Here is a 22,564-nt window from a genome sequence, read left to right as displayed (position 1 = left end):
TCTGTGTCCTTTGTAGTTTGTGGACGTTTTAAAAAGGCATGTAATACCAACTCTCCTAGAGCATGTTCAGGGTACTTCCTTGTTGAGTTTATTTTTGTCCTCATGTTCAGGCTCTGGGGAACTGATAATGCATAGCTGGGAAACGGGGGTAAGGAATAAAACAACTATACTACACAAACGCCCTGAAAACTCTCCACTCTACAGCACTGCTCCTGTGTCTGCTGTGGAAGCAAGCTCCTGCTGGGCAAGGCTTCCCTTACACTCACTCACACAGTGAGAAGACAGAGCACACAGAGCAACTAACAACATTCTAGAGTAGACACTGCTGCTTGGGTTATAAACACCACATTCATGTTTCCCGGAGGTGGGTTTTTTGGGCTTTTTTTTTTTTTCTGGCTTTGTTTTATTCTAGATGGCCTGTAACTTACTATGTAGACCAGGCTGGCCTCAAACTCATAGAGCTCAACCTGCTCCTGTCTCTTATGCATTGGGGTGTACCACACACACATTTCCCATCATTTTAAGATTGCCCTCTACCTCAGCTTTGATATCATACTGACATTTTAAGAAAGTATCCAATAAACACTATAAATATAACCAAAATTTCATTTGAATCCTTAGTTGGTACCTTGCTTTGTTATTGTGCTAGGAACTAAGGTAACAAAGACAAAAATATCGACTTTTTCTATGATAAAGGAATGATAAAATGCTGAAAAACATTTTTCTAAAAGAATTTTTAAAGTTTATTTCTAGGCTGGGTGTATGCCTGTAATCTTGGGAAGCTGAGGGGAAAATGGATCTGAGGTCAGTTGGGTAACATAACAAGACACTGTCTTAAACAGCAAACAACAGTAAAACGTAAAGAAAGAATGAAAAAGGTAAACTTAGAAGTCCCAAACTTTGTACACGTGGCACCTTTCCTGCCATAGCGCACCCGGTGTCTGGCACCAACTGAGCACATGGGGCTCTGAAGTGAATGCCCAGATCTTTGGGAGAGCACCGTGAGGGCAGAGCACAGCCACAGAGTACAGCAAAGGCAGGCAGAGTATTCAAGGACAAACGTTCACTCTCACAGGTCTGCAGGAGGATCAGGGAGAACAAGAGCAGGGAAGTAGGAAACTGTGGCTTTTGCCTGACATAAAGACATATGTGTCTTTATGGTAAAGACATAAAGACACAAGAAAGGAGAGTCACTGCAGGGATTTTTATGTCAGACATACATATTTGTCCACAACTTTCATTTTCATAAATGTGTTCTAAGAGGTTGGGGAAGTAAAACATTGCTGAAGACAGAAAATCCTATGAGTCTGAGGCAGCCTGGTCTATATAAAGACTGAGCTCCAGGCTAGCCAGGGATACACAGTGATATACTACTGCAAAACAAACAAACAATTAGAACATACGAGCCTGAGATGTCTCATAATTCCAATTCTCATTTTCATGCTCTGTCTTTGTAAGCCATAATTTTGCTGTACAGAGACCTTTCTATTCAATTTTATCAGTTAATATGCAATTTTTCTCAGTCTTCATATTCATACCCTAATGGCTGCACTGCATAGACCATAATAAGTCCACAAATTTCCCTACAGTTGAACTAATCTCATGTTTTCTTCTGATTGTTTAGCCCAGGCAATCACACACCATAAAGACATTCAGCAAAGGATCTTTACCTCTTGGTGTTACAAATAACGTGGTAAGCAAACGTATCTGTGAACTTATTTCTTGTCTTCTCAGAGAAAAGGAATATAAAAGGAACTCCAGGGTCAGTGATAACAAATGTTCTCCTGGCTCTCAAGAGAAGTGTGGAGAGCTTTGTGGTGGTGGTTGTACACTTGTAGAAGCACGAGCTATGGGGTCAAGTAAGACAGGTTCTGAAGGTGGCTGGTGATTGGAATCATCGCTGCTCACAGCATTAGTGGAAGTAATCTCAACGGAGGGATAACAAAGGAGGTGAAGATACTGGAATTCTTTCACAAGACTTCAAGGGATGAGGAATGGGGGGCAGTGCAGAAAGAAAGAAGAATACAGGCAAAGGACACAGCATGGAGATGTGAGGGTCCAGGAGGGGGATTACTGAAGCATGGACTTCTGAGGTCTCTTCACACAGACGCTGACTGTGAATACTCTTCTCCTCTGAGTTTCCAGCTCTGAGCCTACCGTTGAGCTCACGTGCCCTGCACTCTTCAGAATTCTGCATTTCTATGGTAGCACTCCTCACGTTCTGCTTCATCTCCTTGTTTTGAGTTTGGCTTGCTAAGTAAATACAGTACATCTCTCTTGTTCTTTACTATCCTGCTCCAGAGCTGATATTACATAATATGTTATTGGATAAATCAGAGTGGAGAAAGGGAAATAACAGTCCCAGATTAAAACAAAATTTTAATAATTTTAAAACTAGTTGTAGCACATATGTTCATTATGGATAAAATAGCAAGTACTGCACATAGTCCTTTACACTGATATCTAATTTAATTTACACTACATTTCCTAATGTTAATGTTAAAAGACAAATGGATCTGGAGAGATGGCTCTAAAATTAAGAGCACTTGCTACTTGTGCAGAGCAACAGGCGCGCACATGGCATACATACATATATGCATGAAAAAACCATTTATATGCATAAAAATTAAAAATAAAATAAATATTAATGTGAAGAAATCAGTTTTTTAAAGATTTATTTATTCATGTATTTCATGTATATGAGTGTTCTGTCTTCATGCACATCAGAAGAAGGAATCTGATCCTATTAAAGATGGTTGTGAGCCACCATAAGGTTGCTGGGAATTGAACTCAGAACCCCTAAAAGAGCAGTCAATGCTTTTAACCTCTGAGACATTTTGCCAGCCCCTCCCCAAACAAGTTTTGAATAGGCAGGTATCACACAATGTCACACAGTTTACATAAAGCTAAAGACTTGGAGGAGTTGGAAAACAAGTTATCTGAATGAAAAAACAGAAGTAAAAGTAGGTCTTGAGTAGAGAGACCTAGAATAACGTGCTGTTTGAGAAAGTGGAGAGGGGAAATGAGTGGTAAAAGAATTCCCAGACGGCAGGGAACTCAAAGCTTGAGGTACAAATTGTGAAAGCAATACAAATTACCCCCAAATAAGAAAGAATTCCAAATAAATGCATATTATTAACTTTGTTATGTGATATTCTGATTCAGTGCCAGGCGCAATGCTTTGAACTGTTATAAAGAATGGCTTATAAAAGGTTTATTCCCACGTTTTAATGGCAAAACTGAGGCTGGGAGCCAACTGTCATTTGAGGAAGTCACACAGATGGTAAACCTTGAGATAGGACGTGTTCCAGGGCCGCTGACTCAGTAGCTAATGTTCTTCACACTGCACACTGGCCGCTGTCCCAGCAGGTCCACCAAGTACAGCATGCAAATGTGCAGAGGACCTGCTGCTGCCATAAAAGGCCCTTAGTGATTATCGCAGCGTACACGGCATGCACTTGAGATTGAAGGACTCATTTTGTGGGGTTTATTTTTAAAAAATAAAGTCCACTAACTAGTATCTTTTCTTACTTTATTTTTAATATAAATTTTAACAGAAAATAAAGTCAGATTTGCATTAATTTCAAAGAGACTAAAACTTTATAAATAAAAACAATCATCTTACTAAAATAAGCAAAAACCATTATTTTACTAAAATACTATCAGAGTAAGAAGTACAGGATCCCAAGATAACTTGATCTATAGCCTAAATTGGAAAAACATAATTTTTATGATATCTCATTGAACTCTACATTTTCTTTCTATGAAGGAATAAGTCCATGTCTGTCCGTCTCCAATCCCGGCATCCTTTATCTACACTGACTACAGAGGTCACCCCCTCCAAAGCCCAGCATCCTTTATCTACACTGACTACAGAGGTCACCCCTTCCAAAGCCCAGCATCCTTTATCTACTGAGTACCACACACCCTGAGGCAGCACTGCTGCTCAGCTGTTTACCACAGGCACAGGGAGCACATGCTGGATGGCCGGAGAGATGCTCACAAGTTAAAACCACCTGCTGCTCTTGCAGAGGACCTGAGCTTGGTTCTCAGCACCACCTGGTGCTTCACAACCACCCATAACTTCAGTTTGAGAGGATCCCCTTTTTGCCTCTATCATGTAGTCGCACACACGTGGTACATATACATACATGTAGGCAAAACACACATATACATAAAGTAAAAAAATCTTTAAAATGGACTGAGTCGGAAGAGAAAGAAATCAGTTAATACAAACACTGGAGGGCAGGTAGTGATAATTCAAAAGCAACTGGAAAATTTAGAAAAGGGAATGTAAAATGATGCAATTTTATAAAGAAGTGCCCACATACACGTGTGTGTACCTCTCTCTCTCTCTCATACACACATACACAGTAGCTGTGGAAATGAAACAGGTTTTTAAAAACAACTACTTAAAAAAAAAAAACAAAACTAAGCTGGGCAGTAGTGGTGCACACCTTTAATCCCAGCACTCAGGAGGCAGAGACAGACAGATGGATCTCTGTGAGTTGGCCAGCCTGGTCTACAGAGTGAGTTCCAGGATTCAAAACTACACAGAGAAACCCTGTCTCAAAACACCAAAACCCAAAAACAAACAAAGAAAAAAAACCAAGTTTCTTAAAATTAATTAAATAAAAGAATCTTAGCATAAAATATTTTCTATTATTTATATTTTTGTGCTTTCCCCTATAATAAATGAACCTTTCATATTTTGTTCTTTTGAGACAGGGTTTCTCTGTAGCTTTGGAGCCTGTCCTGGAACTAGCTTTTGTAGACCAGGCTGGCCTCGAACTCACAGAGATCCGCCTGCCCCTGCCTCCCAAATGCTGGGATTAAAGGCATGCGCCACCACCACACGGCTAAATAACCCTTTCTTAAGACAAAGGATTTTGCTTTGTATTTTTCAGACAGGATTTCATTTTGTGCCTTTGACTGTCTTAGAACTTGCTAAGAAGCCCAAGAATGGCCCTGGCATGGTAATCTCCTGCCTCAGCCTCACCTGCCAGAATTACAGGTGTGTGCCACCACACATAGTAAGACAGAGCTTCACAAAAGACTCATCCACAGATTTTAAGAAAGCATTCCATGTCAAGGGCCAGTTTTAATGCCCAGAAGATTCTCCAGGGATACAGGATGGTGAGGTGTAAGAGGCCATGTTTACCTCTGCCCATGCCTTGAGGACAGCCAGCTTCTCCATGGTGGTGGCACTCTCTCGGTACAGTTGGCTAGAAGATCCCTTTCCCGCCTGAACTTTGTCCAGAGACGAAACGAGCAGGTTATGGACCCGACGGAGATCATTGAGATCGCTGACAACGCCACTTCCGATCCACGTGCTGCACACCTGGCCAAGGGACATTTACAGTTATTGTGCATGGAGAGTACTCTGCAGGAGGAGAGGGAAGGGGGCTTCATCATATCCATGCACAGGGGTCTGTCCCTCCGTGGACAGGAAAGTAGCATTGAGTCTGTCTGTCTGAGACAGGGTTTTGCCATACACTACAGGCTGGCCCTGAACTCATCTCCCAAATGCAAGAATTAAAAGTTTGTACCACCATGCCCAGATTCTATGTTTTCACTATTTAACAAAAATTTTAAAACAAGTGGTTTTCTACCCAAAGTAGTTCAGTCTTGAAAACTTCTTCAATAAAATATTTATCATTAGCAAATTATCAAGCTAGCTATTGTGAAAGACTTTTTAAAAAGGGAAAAAGAAAACCACCGAGTTTATGACTGCAATTTACACGTGATGATCTTAGAAGTCAGGACAGTTTGTGTGTAAAGACACAGGAATGCTAAATGGGGGAAAAAGGAAGATCAGGAAAGCTGAGGTCAGAAAGGACAAAGTCTAAATATCCTATGTGCTAAAATCAGGTGATGGCCACGAATTTCTAAGAATCCTGAGTCATCTTTGACAAGCATCTTTGGCTTTAGGTTTATGCCTTAGGAGAACCATATACAGGACAATAAAGAGGATGCACGTTCAGTTACCTGTCTAATACAACACTGCATAAGACAGAAATTACATGGATGGAACTGGGAATAAAATGAGGTGCTCAAGAGGAATGTGGAAACAAAAATTAGCGGGTGTGCATATGATTTAGTTAGGGTCTAAGACAGAGAGGTGCACAAAAGAGTAGAGAAGCAAACTGTTGGATTTTGTCAAAGCTCCTGGCTTGGAAGAACCGTTGGAAAGCGACGCCGTTGCTGGAAGCACTAAGATGTCAGAAACACGGATAAGAATTAGGAGTCCAGTGGACAGCCGCCAGCATGTTCACTGAGAGACTTGTGGACACACATTCAGCAGAGAGTGGGGAACTCTGCTCTAGATTCCAGGAGCAAGATTAGAAACTTCTCCACAAAGGCCATAACTAAAGTAAGATTATGAGGCAGATCTGTTTAGGGAGAGAATATCTTTTCATTTGTTTCTTTTTCTTTTTTCTGAGACAGAGTTTCTCTGTGTAGCCCTGTCTGTCCTGGAACTCATTCTGTAGACCAGGCTGGCCTTGAACTCACAGATATCCACTTGCCTCTGCCTCCCCGAGTGCTAGGATTAAAGATGTGTACCACCACCACCTGGCTTGGGAGAGAATATCTTAAAAGCCTAACATCCAAACAACAGAGGAAGTTGGTATACTTAAAAAGCAAGTGGAACAACAGAAATAAATTGAAACCCAGGAAAATAAAGAAAACGACCACATGAGGACAGACGCTGAAGTCAAGACAAGGATGTCATCCGGGAAGAGGCCTAGACAGGGCCACCTTTGACAACTATGATTACAACCCACAACTTCTGGGTGAAAGGGGCAAAGGCGCAGGACCCTCATTAGGGAGCACGTGTGAGAAGGATTGGGCCGGCACCACACCGGGGACATTTCTCATAGGGGTTCATTAGGTGCCGCTCTCAGAGGCGAGTCAGTACTAAAACCGCAGCTGGCTTCAGGTGCAGACAAGGACTCGCATTTTGCTGTCAAGTAGATCACAAAAACAAAACAAAACCACTCTGGCACTCTGGAGTATTCAGGATTCAACATGGCTAATGGACTTGTGTTCCTTTAAAATCCTTAAAAACTTTGCTAAATACTCGCATTGGTAAGTTTATTCACTTAAAAATCTTATTTTCAGTGGTGGCACTTTAGTCCCAGCACTTGGGAGGCAGAGGTGGGCGGATCCGTTAGTTTGAAAACCAAAAAAAAAAAAAAAAAAAAAGCAACAACAACAACAAAAAATGTATTATCAAAAACTGAAAAACTGAAAACTAAGTTTAATAAAAGTTAGAACACTTAAAAACAGATCTTTATTAAGGGCATGCTTCTGACAAAATAAGTTGTCAACCAAAATAATTCTGCAAATAGGAAGTTCAAAGTTATATGTAATATAATACAAGTGTCAAAAGGAACAAAGAAGTTGATTTATAAAGAAACGAAACATACTGGAGAGATACAATATTTTTCTGAAATTTTGTTGAAATGTAACTAAAAGTCCGGCAAATCTGCGAAAATCAGAAATTTGGTGCTAAGCTTTCCTTGCAAAAACCCTAACTAAGTACCTTCTACTCTAAAGGGTGTACGGTAGCTGTTCTCAACCCGTGAGTCACAACCCCTTGCCAAACGTCTAGCTCCAAAAATATTTACAATTCACAACAACAGCAAAGTTACAGTTATGAAGTAGCAATGAAAATACTTTTATGTTGGGGTCAGCACAACAAGAGGAGCTGTACTAGAGGACCACAGCATTAGGAAGGTTGAGAACACTGCTGTGGAGGCGGGAGAGATGGCTCAGGGGTTAAGAGAGTTCTTGCTGCTCTTATGGAGGACTAGAGTGTGGTTCCCAGCACCCACGGCAGGAAGTTCACGACTGTCCTTAACTACATGTCCACGTGATCTGATACTCTCTTTTAGCAACTGTGGGCACCCATGCATGTACGAGCATACACACACAAAAATAAAAAATATAAATGAGTTTTTGAAAACAGTTTATACCTAGAAATTGTAAGAAATGTTTTATGGATTTGTTTACAAGGAAAGATAATGTAGTGATGATTCAACAAAACCATAATCAGAGAAGACTTTGGCTTCACACCAAGCAAGTGAACATCCATTTATACATTTTAAGCTCAAGTGAAATATTTAAGGGTGTATTGCTCATGCCTCTGCTCCTGTTTTAACTGACTGTTTTGCTGGCTCACGCAAACACCCAAGTGTTCTACACGTGAGGCTTTTTCCTGCCTGTCTAAGGATCACCCTGGTTAAAAGCTTTTAAGGTGAAGTTAATCTCACCAACAAACCAGAACCTTCTAAGCAATTCCTTCCTTTTTACTCACCACCCCACCAGTTTATACTTAACTGTTATGTTCTTCCATTACTACAGGTCTTGGTATCTTATGTTTATTTTAGTTCCCCTTATGATAGTCATAGGTACATTCACTTGGAGATAATGTACGAAAGTATCCAAAGCCAAATCCTGAGCTATGATGGAAAAGGGATGAGATTAACACCGACTACCTTACATTTCCTATTGAACACAAAAGCAAAGCAGGTGTGGGGGAAGATGGCTCATCTGGTAAAGGTGCCCACTGTCAAGACAATGATCTCAGTGGGAATCCACACAGTGGAGGAGACAACCATGCTACAAGCTGTCCTGACCGCCACATGAGCACCACACGGCCAACACATCAAATAAGTAAATGAGTGAATGAATAATTTTATTTGAAATTTTATTAAAAAGGAATGAACATTATTTTATTTCCAAGATGAAAATCAATTTGATTTTCTCTCTTTAAGTGAAATCTAAAACCTTTAGAAACTATAGAAGGCAGCCATAGAAAGCCTGCTTTCTTCTTACCTGGCAAGCTTTTGCTATTATATCTGACGGTGTATCTTGTGAAAAGGCTGGTCTTAGGGCAGCTCCCACCTAGAAAAATGAGCAAAGTCATAAACTTTGTGTCACTAGAGATTAAAGCACCAAACACACATCTTTGTTTCTTTCTTCTTTACCACCCCCTCCTTAATACTTTCCATCACAGTAAGATTAACTATGGTTACATTTTTCTTTGCTTCTCAAGAAGTTATCAATATCAAATCTAAATGGAATCTACGCCCAAAGGGCAATCTTGTTTCTTTTGCTTTTGTTTCATAGTAAATGGGACTTTCTGACAGAGTCACATGATATCAAAGATAACCAAAGACTGTGACAATTTTTGTGTTTCCTCCTCGGCGCCATATATATTTTGTAAACATATTTCTAACAGCCTTTATGTATCTCTTGAGTAAATATCAAGAAATTGGGTCAATTTCTTTAAATAACTGAGGAATTATAAATTCAGAGGCACTGAAGTACCTCAAAGATCATTTCACCCCACAAAAAAATGCTTTAAAAGGCTGCTTAAGGCCGGGCAGTGGTGGTACACGTCATTAATCTCAGCATGCAGGAGGTAGAGACAGGAGGATCTTTGTGACTTTGAGGCCAGCCTGGTCTATAGAGTGACTTCCAGAACAGCAGGGACTGTTGCACTAAGAAACTTGTCTCAAATTAAGTTCAAAGGCTGCTCGAAATTATTAGCTCTTAGGAGACCAGCTCAGTAGGTAAAAGCAAGCTAGACAATCTGAGTTTGATCCCTGGGAACTATGGTAAAAGGAGACCCCATTCATGCATTTGCGTATGCACACACGTGCGTGCACACACACACAGAGCCATGGATTCTCAGGTAGATAATGAAATGTAAGTTGTATGAGCTGAATGAAGACATTACATGTAATCTGTTCTTAAGCTGAGGTTTCAACCAACAGTCACTAAGCCGTTTACACGGATGTCTGAAGACTGTTGCGGGAGGTCCTTCCGCTCCTCCAGCCAATAGCCGCTGAGATACCAGCCCATTGGGGCGTGGTCTCTTTCCCTTTTAAAAAGCGGCTACTTCCCTCCTGGCTCTCTTTACTTCCTGCTCCGGTTTGGCGACTAGACTTTTTCCTAATTGCGCAGAGGGCTGTTGTCTGGGAGAGTGATCTGTAAGTTTATTCCCCTTTGTTGAAATTGGACTCTCTGAACATGGCGGACAATGAAGGCTGATGAGAAGCCAAGGACAATGGCACTAGGTTTCGATCCTAATACATGAACTGGCTTTGTGGGAGCTTAGCCTGTTTGAACGATCACCTTCCTGGACCTAGATAGAAGTGGGAGGACCTTGGTCTTCCCGCAGGGCAGGGAATTTGTACTGCTCTTCAGTATCGAGAGGGAGGGGGAATGGAGTGGGGGGAGGAGAAGAGGAGTGGGGATAGGGAAAGGGGAGTAGGGGGAGGGGCAATATTTGGGAGGAGGGGGAGGGAAATGGGGAACGGGGACAGGTGAAATTTTAATTAAAAAAGAATAAAAATAATTAAAAAAAAAGTTTATTCCCCTTTAAATAAATACCACCCTGGGGCTGGAGAGATGGCTCAGTGGTTAAGAGCATTGCCTGCTCTTCCAAAGGTCCTGAGTTCAATTCCCAGCAACCACATGGTGGCTCACAACCATCTGTAATAAGGTCTGGTGCCCTCTTCTGGCCTGCAGGAATACATGTAGACAAAATATTGTATACATAATAAATAAATAAATAAATAAATAAATAAATAAATAAATAAAATAAAAAAATAAATACCACCCCATTAATCACAATTCCAAACTGGTGTGGGATTGTTTATGACTTGCACCTTCATCTGGCACCCAATGTTTGGTTTTAGGACCCCTCCTTCCCCCGCTGGGCTGCCTGACGGCAGTTCGGCTGCAACCTATGCCTTGCGGCCTGTGCCTTGTGCGTGGAGCCAGCAGTTTAACATAAATCATCACGCAGTGGCTTTTCTTGCTGCAGTTCTTTATATTTTCCCTTTAGACACCTCAGATTGACTTCAAATCCCTACGCAGCCTATCGTTTGCCTCCCTACGTGGATTTAAACTCCACAGGCCTGCGTAGTCTCTGCCCACGTGGTTTGCTCTTTTCTGAGTCGTTTTCAAATCTCCCTTGCAAGCGCAGTTCTTTAGCGAAGCGAACGGTGATCTGTAAGTTTATTCCCCTTTAAATAAATACCACCCTATTAATCACAATTCCAAACTGGTGTGGGATTGTTTATGACTTGCGCCTTCGGGAGACACTCAGAAGTTCCTTTCTATGACTACAGACATGTGGCAGCTGACCACAGCATGTGAACTGGCACTGAAGGACAACAACTATAAACGAGTTAACTGGGTCTACTGACAAATGATTATGACACACTCAGTAAAAGCAGAGTCAATATTGAATTTTCAGTGATTAATAACTCTTCTGTGATTACATAAGACACTGTTCTCATCCTTTAGAAATATAGTCCAAGTGGCTCAAGGGTAACAATGACTAAAATAATTTACTTTGAAACGATTTAGAAAAAAACTGCATTACATATGTATGTCTGTGGAAAGAGGAGGACACAGGAGGGAGAAGGGAAGAAAAGAAAGTCAGCTTTCAAACAAGCAGACCACATTTAGCAATAGACAGGTATGGGGGAAGGATATAAAATGGTTTTGGAATATTCGTGAAGATTTGAAATGATTTCTAAATAAAAAGACTGTAGAGGGCAGAGATGGATCTCCTACACACACCTTCCCTCTAGTGAGAACTGTACACAGCCACCTGCAGCACAGCTGCACCTTCCTTACCCTAGTTAACTAGTTTAGAGATTACTCTATTATACCTGAACACAGCTTTATTTATTTATCTGTTTACTTAGGTCTGTTTTGAGACAAGGTTTCTATGTGTAGTCCTGGCTGTCCTGGAACTTGCTCTGTAGACCAGGCTGGCCTCAAACTCACAGAGATCCTCCTGCCTCGGCCCCTGGAGTGTTGGGATTAAAGGTGTGCGCCACCACCAGGCTTGAACAAAGCTTTTAGACAAGATATTGTGTGTCTGGAACCAAATTTGGGAATAATTTCAGTTAAAAAAAAAAAAAGACTCGGTTTTGCTTGCTAGTATAACTTTTTCCCAACTTTCACACCGCCTCTCCCCCATAATGCGGGATTAGTTAATGATGTGTCTGAAATCAGGAAAAACAAGTTCATCTTTTAGAGTGTAGCAAAAACGATCTCTTAAACTCTGCCTCTTCACTAGTCCCTTTGGCGGCTACCGCCAGGGGTCATCTCCTCACTCGCTCACAAGAGGAAGTGCTTTACTTCTAAGGCTGCTCATCAAGACTCAGCACATACACACATGCACACAGGGGCAGCAAACCCGTACCGCAGCTGTGGATGCTCCCTTTATCTTTTAAACGGCAGGGAAGCATAAGACTGGAAAGCAAGGCTGGAATTTCTATTCTAGTTTTATCATTGCTCTGCTATCACAACTTAAAAATAGTTACAGCAGTTTGACCCTTCTCCAATTGTAGGTTGACTGAAACAATGGAACAGATCCTACAGGTTTGAGCTCCATATGAGGAGACTACAATCCCTCCTTTAGTGACCCTCGCAAACTCCATTCGGTCTGTAAATAAGCACCAAAACTCACATTAGCTTGATACTGCTCCAGGATCACGTGACCTGGAAATTCTGGCTCAGGCACAGATGCAAATTTCTTGATAATGTCTTCAAGTGCCTGGAGCCCAGCCATTCGCAATTGGTTGCTATGATCAGTGGCAGCCATGAAGGCCATGCGAATCAGGTCAGAGAGATGCAGTACTAAGAGGTCATCTGCAAAGGAAAACAGAACGCAGATAGGAAAGTTTACCCAAACTTATGCAATAACATAAAATATGAAACAAATCAACTTGATAAAGCATTTATGATCTACTTAATTCACAATGTCTAAAAACTAAAACTCCTATCAAGTGTCCTGGAGCAGCAGCAGACCTTTAATAACATTGCTAAGACAGACAAACACAGGGAACACTGACAGTTGAAGCAAAATACATGAGTAACATTCCCCAATGGGCTAGTAACTCCTCTCAGCAGACGCTGGCAGGGCTTTTCTATAAGGGCCGGATGCTGAGTATTTTTGGCTTTGCGGGCCATAGTATCTCTAAGGCAGTTAGTACTCAGCTCTGCTGCCACACCATGAAGACAGCCAGAGAGTGTTAGAGAATACAATAGATAGTGCTACAGAAACGAGCACTGAACTCCAGTAAACTGTGAAAAGCGGCTGTGAGTTGTATTTTGATCACAGGCCATAGCCTGCTAATTCCTATTGTAGAAAAACACAGCGTGTAGTCAGGAAATTTGGTCAACAAAATTATTCTCTAAAAGATTTTTTTATGAGAACAGAGTGGGAAGGGAGTCTTGATCTTTTAGCACTAGGGCAAAGGTAACCCTAGATCTTGCTTAAAAGCAAGTCTCAGAGGAATTCAAATAACACAAAGTACAATAATTTTCCTCCATCCCAGGACAAAGTTGAGCACAATTTAAAGGAACAGCAGACTCCAGCACTAACTGCACAGCATGCACATTGTCCAGCATCTGATGACAAGTATCAAGAATGTGAGGTGGAGAGAAACACAACTCCTAATAGAAAGGAAGAATCAACAACCAGAAACTGGTTCCGACAAGAAAGGCACAGCAGAATCAGCGCAAAGATTTACAGCAGCTGCTGTCCACTGTGTCTGCCACACAGGAAAAGGGGAACATGAACACGTGAACTGGGAAGAATATGGGCCTGTAAGGCATAAAACAGAACAAAAAAGATGCTGGGTCAGAACAGGACAGGACAGGCACTAAAGGTCAGAACTTAAAACACAGCAACAGACACTATCTGAAGAAGCAAACTCCAGTGTGCTACTGCACAGCACGGGGAAGGCTGGAGGCGGTCTTTCTGAAGTACTGGCAATTCAGTGGCTCAACTCAATCCCCAAAGACTTATTTAAATTGGATTTTGTTGTTACTATTGAAAAGGTAACAAGACATGGTTTCTTCAAGTTCCTATTTTAAAAGCCCAACTTTAACATTTCAAGTTTAAAGAGTATATGCTGGGTGGATGGCACTGAAAGCAAAGAGAGAGAGGAGAGAATTTGGCTAGCATCTCCAAATCATCTCATCTAGAGGAGCTTAAAAACCAGCCTTGAGAGGGGTAACAAGCTCCTGCCAGAGTTTGGGAGAAGATATCCCAGGCAGAAGGATCTGAATTAAAATGGCTCTCCTCGGCCGGGCGGTGGTGGCGCATGCCTTTAATCCCAGGACTCGGGAGGCAGAGGCAGGCGGATCTCTGTGAGTTTGAGGCCAGTCTGGTCTACAAGAGCTAGTTCCAGGACAGGAACCAAAAAGCTACGGAGAAACCCTGTCTCGAAAATCCAAATAAAATAAAATAAAATGGCTCTCCTCATGCTATGCCCACAAAAGCAGAAATAAAAGGACAGTATTTCCCCTGTACTCTCTGTCATCTAATTCACTGTCCCTGAAATGAGAGGTGATTTCCCCAACTACCCACAACCCCTCTATCTTTTCTTAAAATTTAAGAATAATATGTAAAGAGTGGAAATGGAAAGAGGGGCTGGGTAAACTACAACCTGGAAGGAGAATTTGGGGGCTCCGAGAGTAGTCACTCCTATAACTAAAGCATGGTACACAGAAGACCAGGAGATGGGGATGCCATCCAAAGGGCCTGGAAGGCACAGGGACTGGGTGGACATTTCCTCAGAGAGCAGAGTTCATTTATGCTACTTTGGAAAAGAGATTTTGCTTTTGTTTCCACAGGAAATGAGAGGCTGTGGATTCATTCTGAGTTAAGAAAAATCAGGTTTGATTAAAGAAGACCACCTGAGAAATCTCTGATAGGAGCGGATAGCCTAAATGTCTGAGTTCTACATCCAGAACAGATTCAAGATGCTGCCTGAGATGATCAAGCCTCATAGGATACTCCAGTCACGACTTGATCATAATTCTAAATTTTCTTTAGGTCCCCATAAGATTATCAGCACCCTCAATCAGCAGGAAGTAGCCTGGAAAACTACACCCACATTCCCAAAAAATGGACTATGGATGTTTTTCTTTGTTTAGAGTGTTGGTTACAAGTTGTTATGGATAATGGTCAGGAAGAAAGCTAAACAAGGGAGATTCGATTCAGAGTTCTTGTTTTGAAAGGGGGGGGTGTGCTGTGGGACAATGGTCTTTTATCTTGTCACTTACATTATTTTTAATAAAATGCTGATTGACCAGTAGCCAGACAGGGAGTATAGGTGGGGTAACCAGACAGAAAGTAAAGGCAAGGTAATGAGAATTCTGGAAAGAGGGAAGTTTCAGTCCACAGCTGTGACCCAGCCTCAGAAGTGGCAAGATGTGACTGCCTTGCTGAAAAAGCCACGTGGCTAACTCGGACAAGAATTATGGGTTAATGTAAGTTATAAGAATTAGTTAATAAGAAGCCTGAGCTAATGGGCTAATCAGTTTATAACTAATGTAGACCTCTGTGTGATTTTTTGGGACTTAATGGCTGCAGGACTGGGTGGGACAGAAAACCTCGGTCATCACATCACAGTACCATACCATGAGCAGATTGCAAACATAAAGAGCATTCTCCTCTTAGATTAAATAAGTAATGTGTACAATATCCATGGAGACCCACAGAGGTCAGAAGAGGGCATCAGATTCCCTAGCAATATAGTTAAAAGAGTCACCTGATGATGCTGAGAACTGAACCTCGGTCTTCTGCAAGAGCAGCATGCGCTCTTAACCACTGGGCCATCGCTCTAGGCCATGAATGACACTTAAAAATGTTCCCAAATCCTGAATTACACTTCTACCAGGACATATCCTACTTACCCATCTATCATCTGAATTATTGCTTCTTTTCAAGGTGTGGCAATGGTTTTGATTCTTTACATTCCCAATGTATAATAAATAGGACTCAGTTAATATGTGCTAAATAATGGCATGCTCCTTCTGTACCCGACATTCTGATTCACGTCTCACATACTATGCGCTGCTGTCATCTTTCTGTGTCTTAAATCTACCTATGAACTCTGCAGCTCATTATATACAGTAACATGAATGGCATTTTAACATATAGACTTCTGTGCTGTCAACTCACACAAATTAAGAAACCAACAGGGTAACAGAGAGACAAGCAAACACAGGTTAGGGAACCTCTAACAAGATAATTCTTTCTGCTTCTCTGCATCTCATCAACTGTAAAATGAAGATATTTATTGCTTGGGCTAATGCTCAATTTGAAAATTCTCTATATTGACCCAAAGGAGATAAGGTATAAGAGATAACTTTTAAAAGTTTTTCTTTAAAGTGATATTTCGAGTAATACTGTCATTTTTCCTTTTCAAAGATGCCCAATAGTAATTTCCATATATCCCATATGTGAAATACGAGGGTCTGAATGTGCCATGGATCCATGAGTTCTGACTGTTTCTTTGGCTGGGAACAAAGCTCATTTGATTTTGGACCCAAAAGTTCTATCTTCTCTTTTACAACAAAGTATTATACCTAGAACTGTTCCTGAGGAAACCTAAGTGGCGAGTGTTGTTATTCTAATCTGGGTGAATAATTAAAATTCATACACACAGATATTTAGAGCCACACGCATTAACCTTTCTATACCCATCTTCAGATAAATACAAACAAGTAGTCCACAGACGGACACTTAGGTCAATGTGAGAAGGCTTGCACTAAACAAAAGGCAGCCTACAGTATGCCACACAGGGGAAACCTCAAACAGATCAGAATACTTTGGGGAAAAGAAGAAGTGATTTTACGCTTACTTTTAGGGTTCCGCAGTTTAGCAGAACGCGCCATGGCAAGGTCGAAGTGAGCCTGGTCTGCATTCTCACACAGGTTGATAATGCGGCACAAGCAATCGGCAGCAAATACCCGCGTGGCCCAGCGAGGAGCCACAAAAGGCTTTGATTTGTCTTCCTCGCCCAGTGTAGTAAACATGGTATCGTCGTCCATCTCATCTTTCTTTTCAGATTCTTCATCTTTGCCACTGCTCAGGAGGGCTGCTGTACTCATGTCTACAACAAGAACAATGACACTGTGACTTTCCCGTCGCGAAAGTTCAGAAAGACCGCTAATTTTCAACTCTGAAAAAGGGAACTAACAAGTTCTTAATCAAAAACCAAGGAAGACATAACATCAATTAACTTTATGCACATCTCATTTGGAAATTTAGATAGAATTATATGCTATGCTGCACTACAGAGTAACCTGGGATTTTTAAGATGTAAAATTTAAGTTGAACTTTCAAAAAGCTTAAAATATATTTCAAAGCATATTCATTTATACTATGATTTAACCTTCAACATTTACAGGGGCTTGTGAATAAAAGTTATCAATATTTTTAAAAGTAGGCTTAAATTAATATAGATGCATATCTATGTTTATATATCAGAAGACAATTTTCTCATCTCTTTAAGAACATCATTTAAATACGTACCACTAGAAGCTGCCAAGACATCTTTACAAAGCACCAGCCAGCGGGAGAGCTTTTCCACTGCCAGTGAAGAAAGCATGTGTCCCAGCGTGTCATGAATGTCTGAACACAGTTTTCGGTCTGTCTCTCGGTCTAGCATTCCAAACAGTAGGCCCTCAAGCCCCGTGTCTGTTATATTAACGCCCTGGTGCCGGCAATGGATATCACCTCGATGACCAACTCCAGGAACGAAAGGACTGACATCTAAAAAGGGATTTCACAAGCGAGTTTGTATGAGACGCTGTGCACTATAGGCAGCACTGACACTAAAGACCAAGCCTACCATGCGACTCACAATGACAATAAAATCTTCTGTAAATGCCTTTAACTGTCATCTCCACTCACATACTGTAGAACAAAATTTAATCTGACAATAAGGGTAAATCCCTTCTTTCTAAAACTGATTTTCTGTACTCTTAGAAATATGAAAAATTAACGGTCAGAGAGCTGGCTGAGAGGACTGGTGCGCCGCCTGCGGAGCCAGAGGTCGCCGGTTCGAGTCCCAGATGAGTCTGTGTGTACTGTACTGTACTGTGTGTGTCTGACTGTCTCTGTGCCCCGTGTGAGTGACGTCTGCTTGCATAATTAATCGGAAAAAAAAAAGAAATATGAAAAGTTTCAGCTGGTTCTAGTGGCGCACACCCTTATATCCCAGCACTTGGGAAAGAGAGGCAGGTGGATCTCTGTGAGTCCGAGGCCAGTCTAGTCTACAGAGTGAGTTCTGGGACAGCCAAGGCTGTTACAGAGAAATCCTGTCTCCGAAAAAAAAAAAAAGGAAGGAAGGAAGGAAGGAAGGAAGGAAGGAAAGAAAGAAAGAAAGAAAGAAAGAAAGAAAGAAAGAAAGAAAGAAAGAAAGAAAGAAAGAAAGAAAGAAAGAAAAGTTTTAAAAGAAAGACTGTTGGCCAATCAGAGCACTCACTGGCACCGGCGCTCTCCTTGTCCCCTGCATTCTTCGCCAGGCTCATGGCATATTCACACACTTCCGCTGCTTCTCTCTGCGCAAGCTGCCGGAGACAGGCCACAGCTGCTCGTCGAAGTAAGAGGTGGGAGCTGCACAGGTGAACCTGTCAGCATAACAATTGCATTTATGGCTGTCATTCTTTAACTTCATTTACCCGATGAACTCATCCTTGGGAAGTAAGCCTTACTTTTGCAGAGGTTCCTTCTTGGTTATTTAAAATACCATCAGGGGCTGGGGAGATGATTTAGCAGTCAAGAGCACTGGCTGCTCTTCCAGAGGACCTGGGTTCAATTCCCAGCACCCATGTCAGGCAGGCAGGTCGCGAACACCTGTAACTTCAGCCCCGGAGGGAGCTGACACCTCTGGCCCCCTTGGGCACCTGCACTCACCATGTGCTCGTACCCATACCCAGACATACAAATCATATAATTAAAACTAATAAGTTTTAATTTCTAAATAAGTATAATACAATCATATAATAGCATTTTGGCAAGATACTCAGATCAATAAGACATACAGGCAAAACATAAGTATCAAAATACCTATGTTGCAATCTGTTCTCTAAAACACGTATGGAAATTCAGGACTGTCTGCTCATCTTAAGTATATAAATGGGGCTGGAGAGATGGCTCAGAATTTAAGAGCAGCACTGACTGTTCTTCCAGAGGTCCTGAGTTCAATTCCCAGCAACCACATGGTGGCTTTTCAGCCATCTATAATGAGATCTGGTGCCCTCTTCTGGCATACATGGAGGCAGAATGTTGTATAAATAATAAATAAATAAATAAATCTTTTTTAAAATCTATGAATGGTTTCACTGGAATACTGTCATCTACAAGTACACAGAAAGTCAATGCAGTGAACAGAAAGTAGGCGAACAGAACATACAGTAAGAAATAAGAGTGAAGGAGAGGGGCTGGAGAGATGGCTCAGAGGTTAAGAGTACTGACTGCTCTTTTGGAGGTCCTGAGTTCAATTCCCAGCAACCCATATGATGGCTCACAACCATCTGTAATGAGATCTGGTGCCCTCTTCTGGCCTTCAGGTATATATGGAGGCTGAACACTGTATACATTTAAAAAAAAAAAAGAGTGAAGGAGAATATTTATTAAAAAAAAACAAAACAAAACAAAATCAAGCAAGCATGAACCCAACCAAAAGGAACTAAAAATGGAGGCTTGGGTACAGACTTATTCCATCCAGACTGTCCGTACAAAAGTAAACACAGTACACCCCAATAGCCATAGTAAAATATCAAAAATATAGTTCAAAAATATAGTTCTTGGGTGCCAGTCTTGGGTGCCTCTGTTGACTATACTTAAATTTGCCTATTTGTAAAATGGGAATGAAATATTCAAGGATTACAGTAAAAATAAGATGTAACCAAAAACAAAATGCTTATATCAATACAGATGCAGGTTAATTGCTTACTAAATGTTAAATATCATATTGTCATAAATTTGTGTCCATGCACTGCTTCGAAAAAAAGTAAGCATTTGAGAAAGAATCTGAGCTACAAGTGCTGGAGGGGAGAGGGGTAGTACACAGAGCACATCGCTTTCACAATACTAGTTCATCCTATGCTATCAGAACAGCATTTGTGGGGCTGGAGAGGCAGGCCACCACTGCTCTTTCAGGGACCAAAGGCTGCTTCCCAGGCTCATGTCAGCCTGTGATTCCAGATCTAGGAGATCAGACACCCTCCTCTGGCCTCCGCAAGCACCGCCCCCACACACGCACATACATATAAGCCAACACACACATATGCACACAAACATGTATACACATAAATTAGTAAGTTTTTGAAACTTAAAAAGGACATTTTTTTCTTTTGAAGAACATCCTTTTACTTAAGATATACATACGTGTATAAAGCAGCCTATAAAATCCATATCAAATATTAAGAAAAGTAAAATGTAACTGAGGGGAGAAAATCCTGATTAAAAATTAAAAATTATCTACTTTTCTTCCTAAAATACAGATTTTCCCAAACGTTCACATACCCTAAACTAGAAAGTATAAGGTGTAGTCATATCAAATGGAAAGAACCCCATCACTTGGTCATGCAATTTTGAATGTTTTATGTGTAGAATGTTCCTCCTATCTTACAAAATTGTCTTTTAGAATCAGTTTAAGTAGAATACTATAAACTTTAATTATGTGATAATTATAGAGAAAGAAAATACATTCAACAAATATGTTGACTAGCCAACCAAAAGGAAATTTAAATCAAACATCCCAGTCTATAAAGTGTTTTTTTTGCCTTTGATTTTGAGACAGGGCATCAGGTAGACAACACTGAATTCTATCTCACAATGCAGTTGAACCTGGCCTTAAACTCCAAATTCTTGGTCTCTCCCCACCAAATATTGGGATCACAGGCATGTGCAACCAAACTTAGTTACGAGTTTTTAAAAGCTTCATTTCAGTGTCCCCGATGTTCAGTTTTCCCTCTGTCTTTACATCTATGACATTAGAGATGCAGTATACAGTCTTGTTTTCCAGTTCTAGTGTCCTTCTACATTGAACTGTAATGATACCATGGCCATAAGTTATAAGACCACAAAAATGGGGCACAGAAGAGGTGGCTCAGCATTTAAAATTGTTGGTCCTTCTTACAGAGGACCTTAGTTCAGTTGCCAGAACCCAAGAGCTACCAACTGTCTGTAATTCCAATTCCAGGGTATTTGAAATCCTCTTCTGGCCTCTGTAGCATTCGATGTGCATAAACTCATGCAAGCATGCACATGTGTGTGCATACACACATAAACACACTAAAAACAATTAAAATGGATTAATGTAATTCTGGATACTGGAAACTTGTCTACTGGAGTTTGTAGATGGTCTCTGACAAAAGTTTGACTTAAAGCTTTTTTTGAATTATAATAGTAGTGATATGCATTCAGCCCAAATCATGTTTGGAAATTTGACTTTTTCACAGTCAAGGAATGTGTGGTAAGACCCTCTGATGATGCTCAGCACCAGCGCCAAGCCTACTCTCATAGTCAGCCATGAGGTCATCTATATAAGCAGCCACCACTGTGCACAAAAATCACGGCTTTGCTCAGTCATGCTGTCCAGCAGGTTAAGGGTCACACATGCATATTCAACTTCTGATATTTTTAACTTAAGAAGTATTTATCTAGACCTAATCCTTTCATGAGCCAAGGAGCGTCTGTATTTAAAAAAAAAAAAAATCATCAATTACAAGGAAAAGTAAAAGTTAAAGAAAATGATTGCTGTTTGGTCAAAACTGATACATTAGTGTATGCATAATCTCTAGTGAAGTGTGATTTTTTTTTTTATTTATCAAAGCTGAAGATACAGCAACTTAGGAGCAAATGGCATTATAACATCCATGGTTTGTTTTGCCAAGATATTTTAATGCAATAAAATCATCTTTTGGCAAGATTTCTAGAAGGATAAAGAATTGGGTTTTCATGTATTGATCTTACAATCAGGAATAATTTGATAATATGAGAATATATGATGAAACCCAAGATAGACTGCACCACCAATTTTATACAGCTGTGTGTTGATAAGAAATGACACAGTTCCTCCAGGACTTAATTCTAATTGTCAACAAAAATGTTGGCTATGGGATTGATTCACAGTGCTGCTGCTTTTACACACAGGTGGGTGGGCTCTTTCAGCAATGACACATAGAAACCTTTTTCTTTCCAAGCTGAGTCTCACAATGAAGCTCTGGTCGGCCTGGAACACACTATACAGAACCAGGCCAGCCTCAATCTCATAAAGAACTGCTGTCTTTGCCTCCTGAATGCTGAGATAATAGATGTGTACCAAATGCCTGGCTAAAGAACATTTACTTAATCATAAAGATAAATTTCAACTTGAAAATCATTCACTGATAATTTCTAAAATTATTCTAGATGACGCAAATGCAACAATTTTGTCTAGACAAGAGGAACTGTGGTCACATGACAGACAAAGCAGTTGTTTCCAAGTACAGAATTATAATAATTTAGAATGGCACTTGTGCTTTCAGAAATACACTTTGAACAGTTCTAGTCCTAATCATATTTAATTAATTTGTTAACTACTACTATGATAAAATGTACCTCTCAATACATTTTCTGAAAAAAACATATTCCTTTTGTTTTCGATACTACACATGGCCGCATATAACATGGCCATCTCTGATGACAAGCACAGTAGAACTGACATGAATCTACAAAAGT

The 22,564-nt window shown here is 40.7% G+C and overlaps 1 protein-coding gene across 2 annotated transcripts in view; it reads right to left on the bottom strand.

The window, feature by feature from the left end:
- Window positions 1-22,564, bottom strand: part of Heatr5b (HEAT repeat containing 5B) — a 77,229-nt gene that overhangs the window by 16,586 nt on the left and 38,079 nt on the right. For both annotated transcript variants that reach the window (XM_057765794.1, XM_057765801.1), the window contains exons 22-27: window positions 18,321-18,465; window positions 17,366-17,605; window positions 16,692-16,943; window positions 12,503-12,684; window positions 8,842-8,910; window positions 5,162-5,341 (exon numbers count right to left, since the gene is read on the bottom strand). In XM_057765794.1, coding sequence (XP_057621777.1) covers window positions 5,162-5,341; window positions 8,842-8,910; window positions 12,503-12,684; window positions 16,692-16,943; window positions 17,366-17,605; window positions 18,321-18,465 — 1,068 coding nt within the window. The remainder of the gene's footprint in view (window positions 1-5,161; window positions 5,342-8,841; window positions 8,911-12,502; window positions 12,685-16,691; window positions 16,944-17,365; window positions 17,606-18,320; window positions 18,466-22,564) is intronic.

This window comes from Chionomys nivalis, chromosome 1 (genome assembly GCF_950005125.1).
Source record: "Chionomys nivalis chromosome 1, mChiNiv1.1, whole genome shotgun sequence".
Taxonomy (NCBI): domain Eukaryota; kingdom Metazoa; phylum Chordata; class Mammalia; order Rodentia; family Cricetidae; genus Chionomys; species Chionomys nivalis.
Note: the sequence above shows the minus strand (reverse complement) of the source record. Positions and strands in the feature narration are given on the sequence as shown.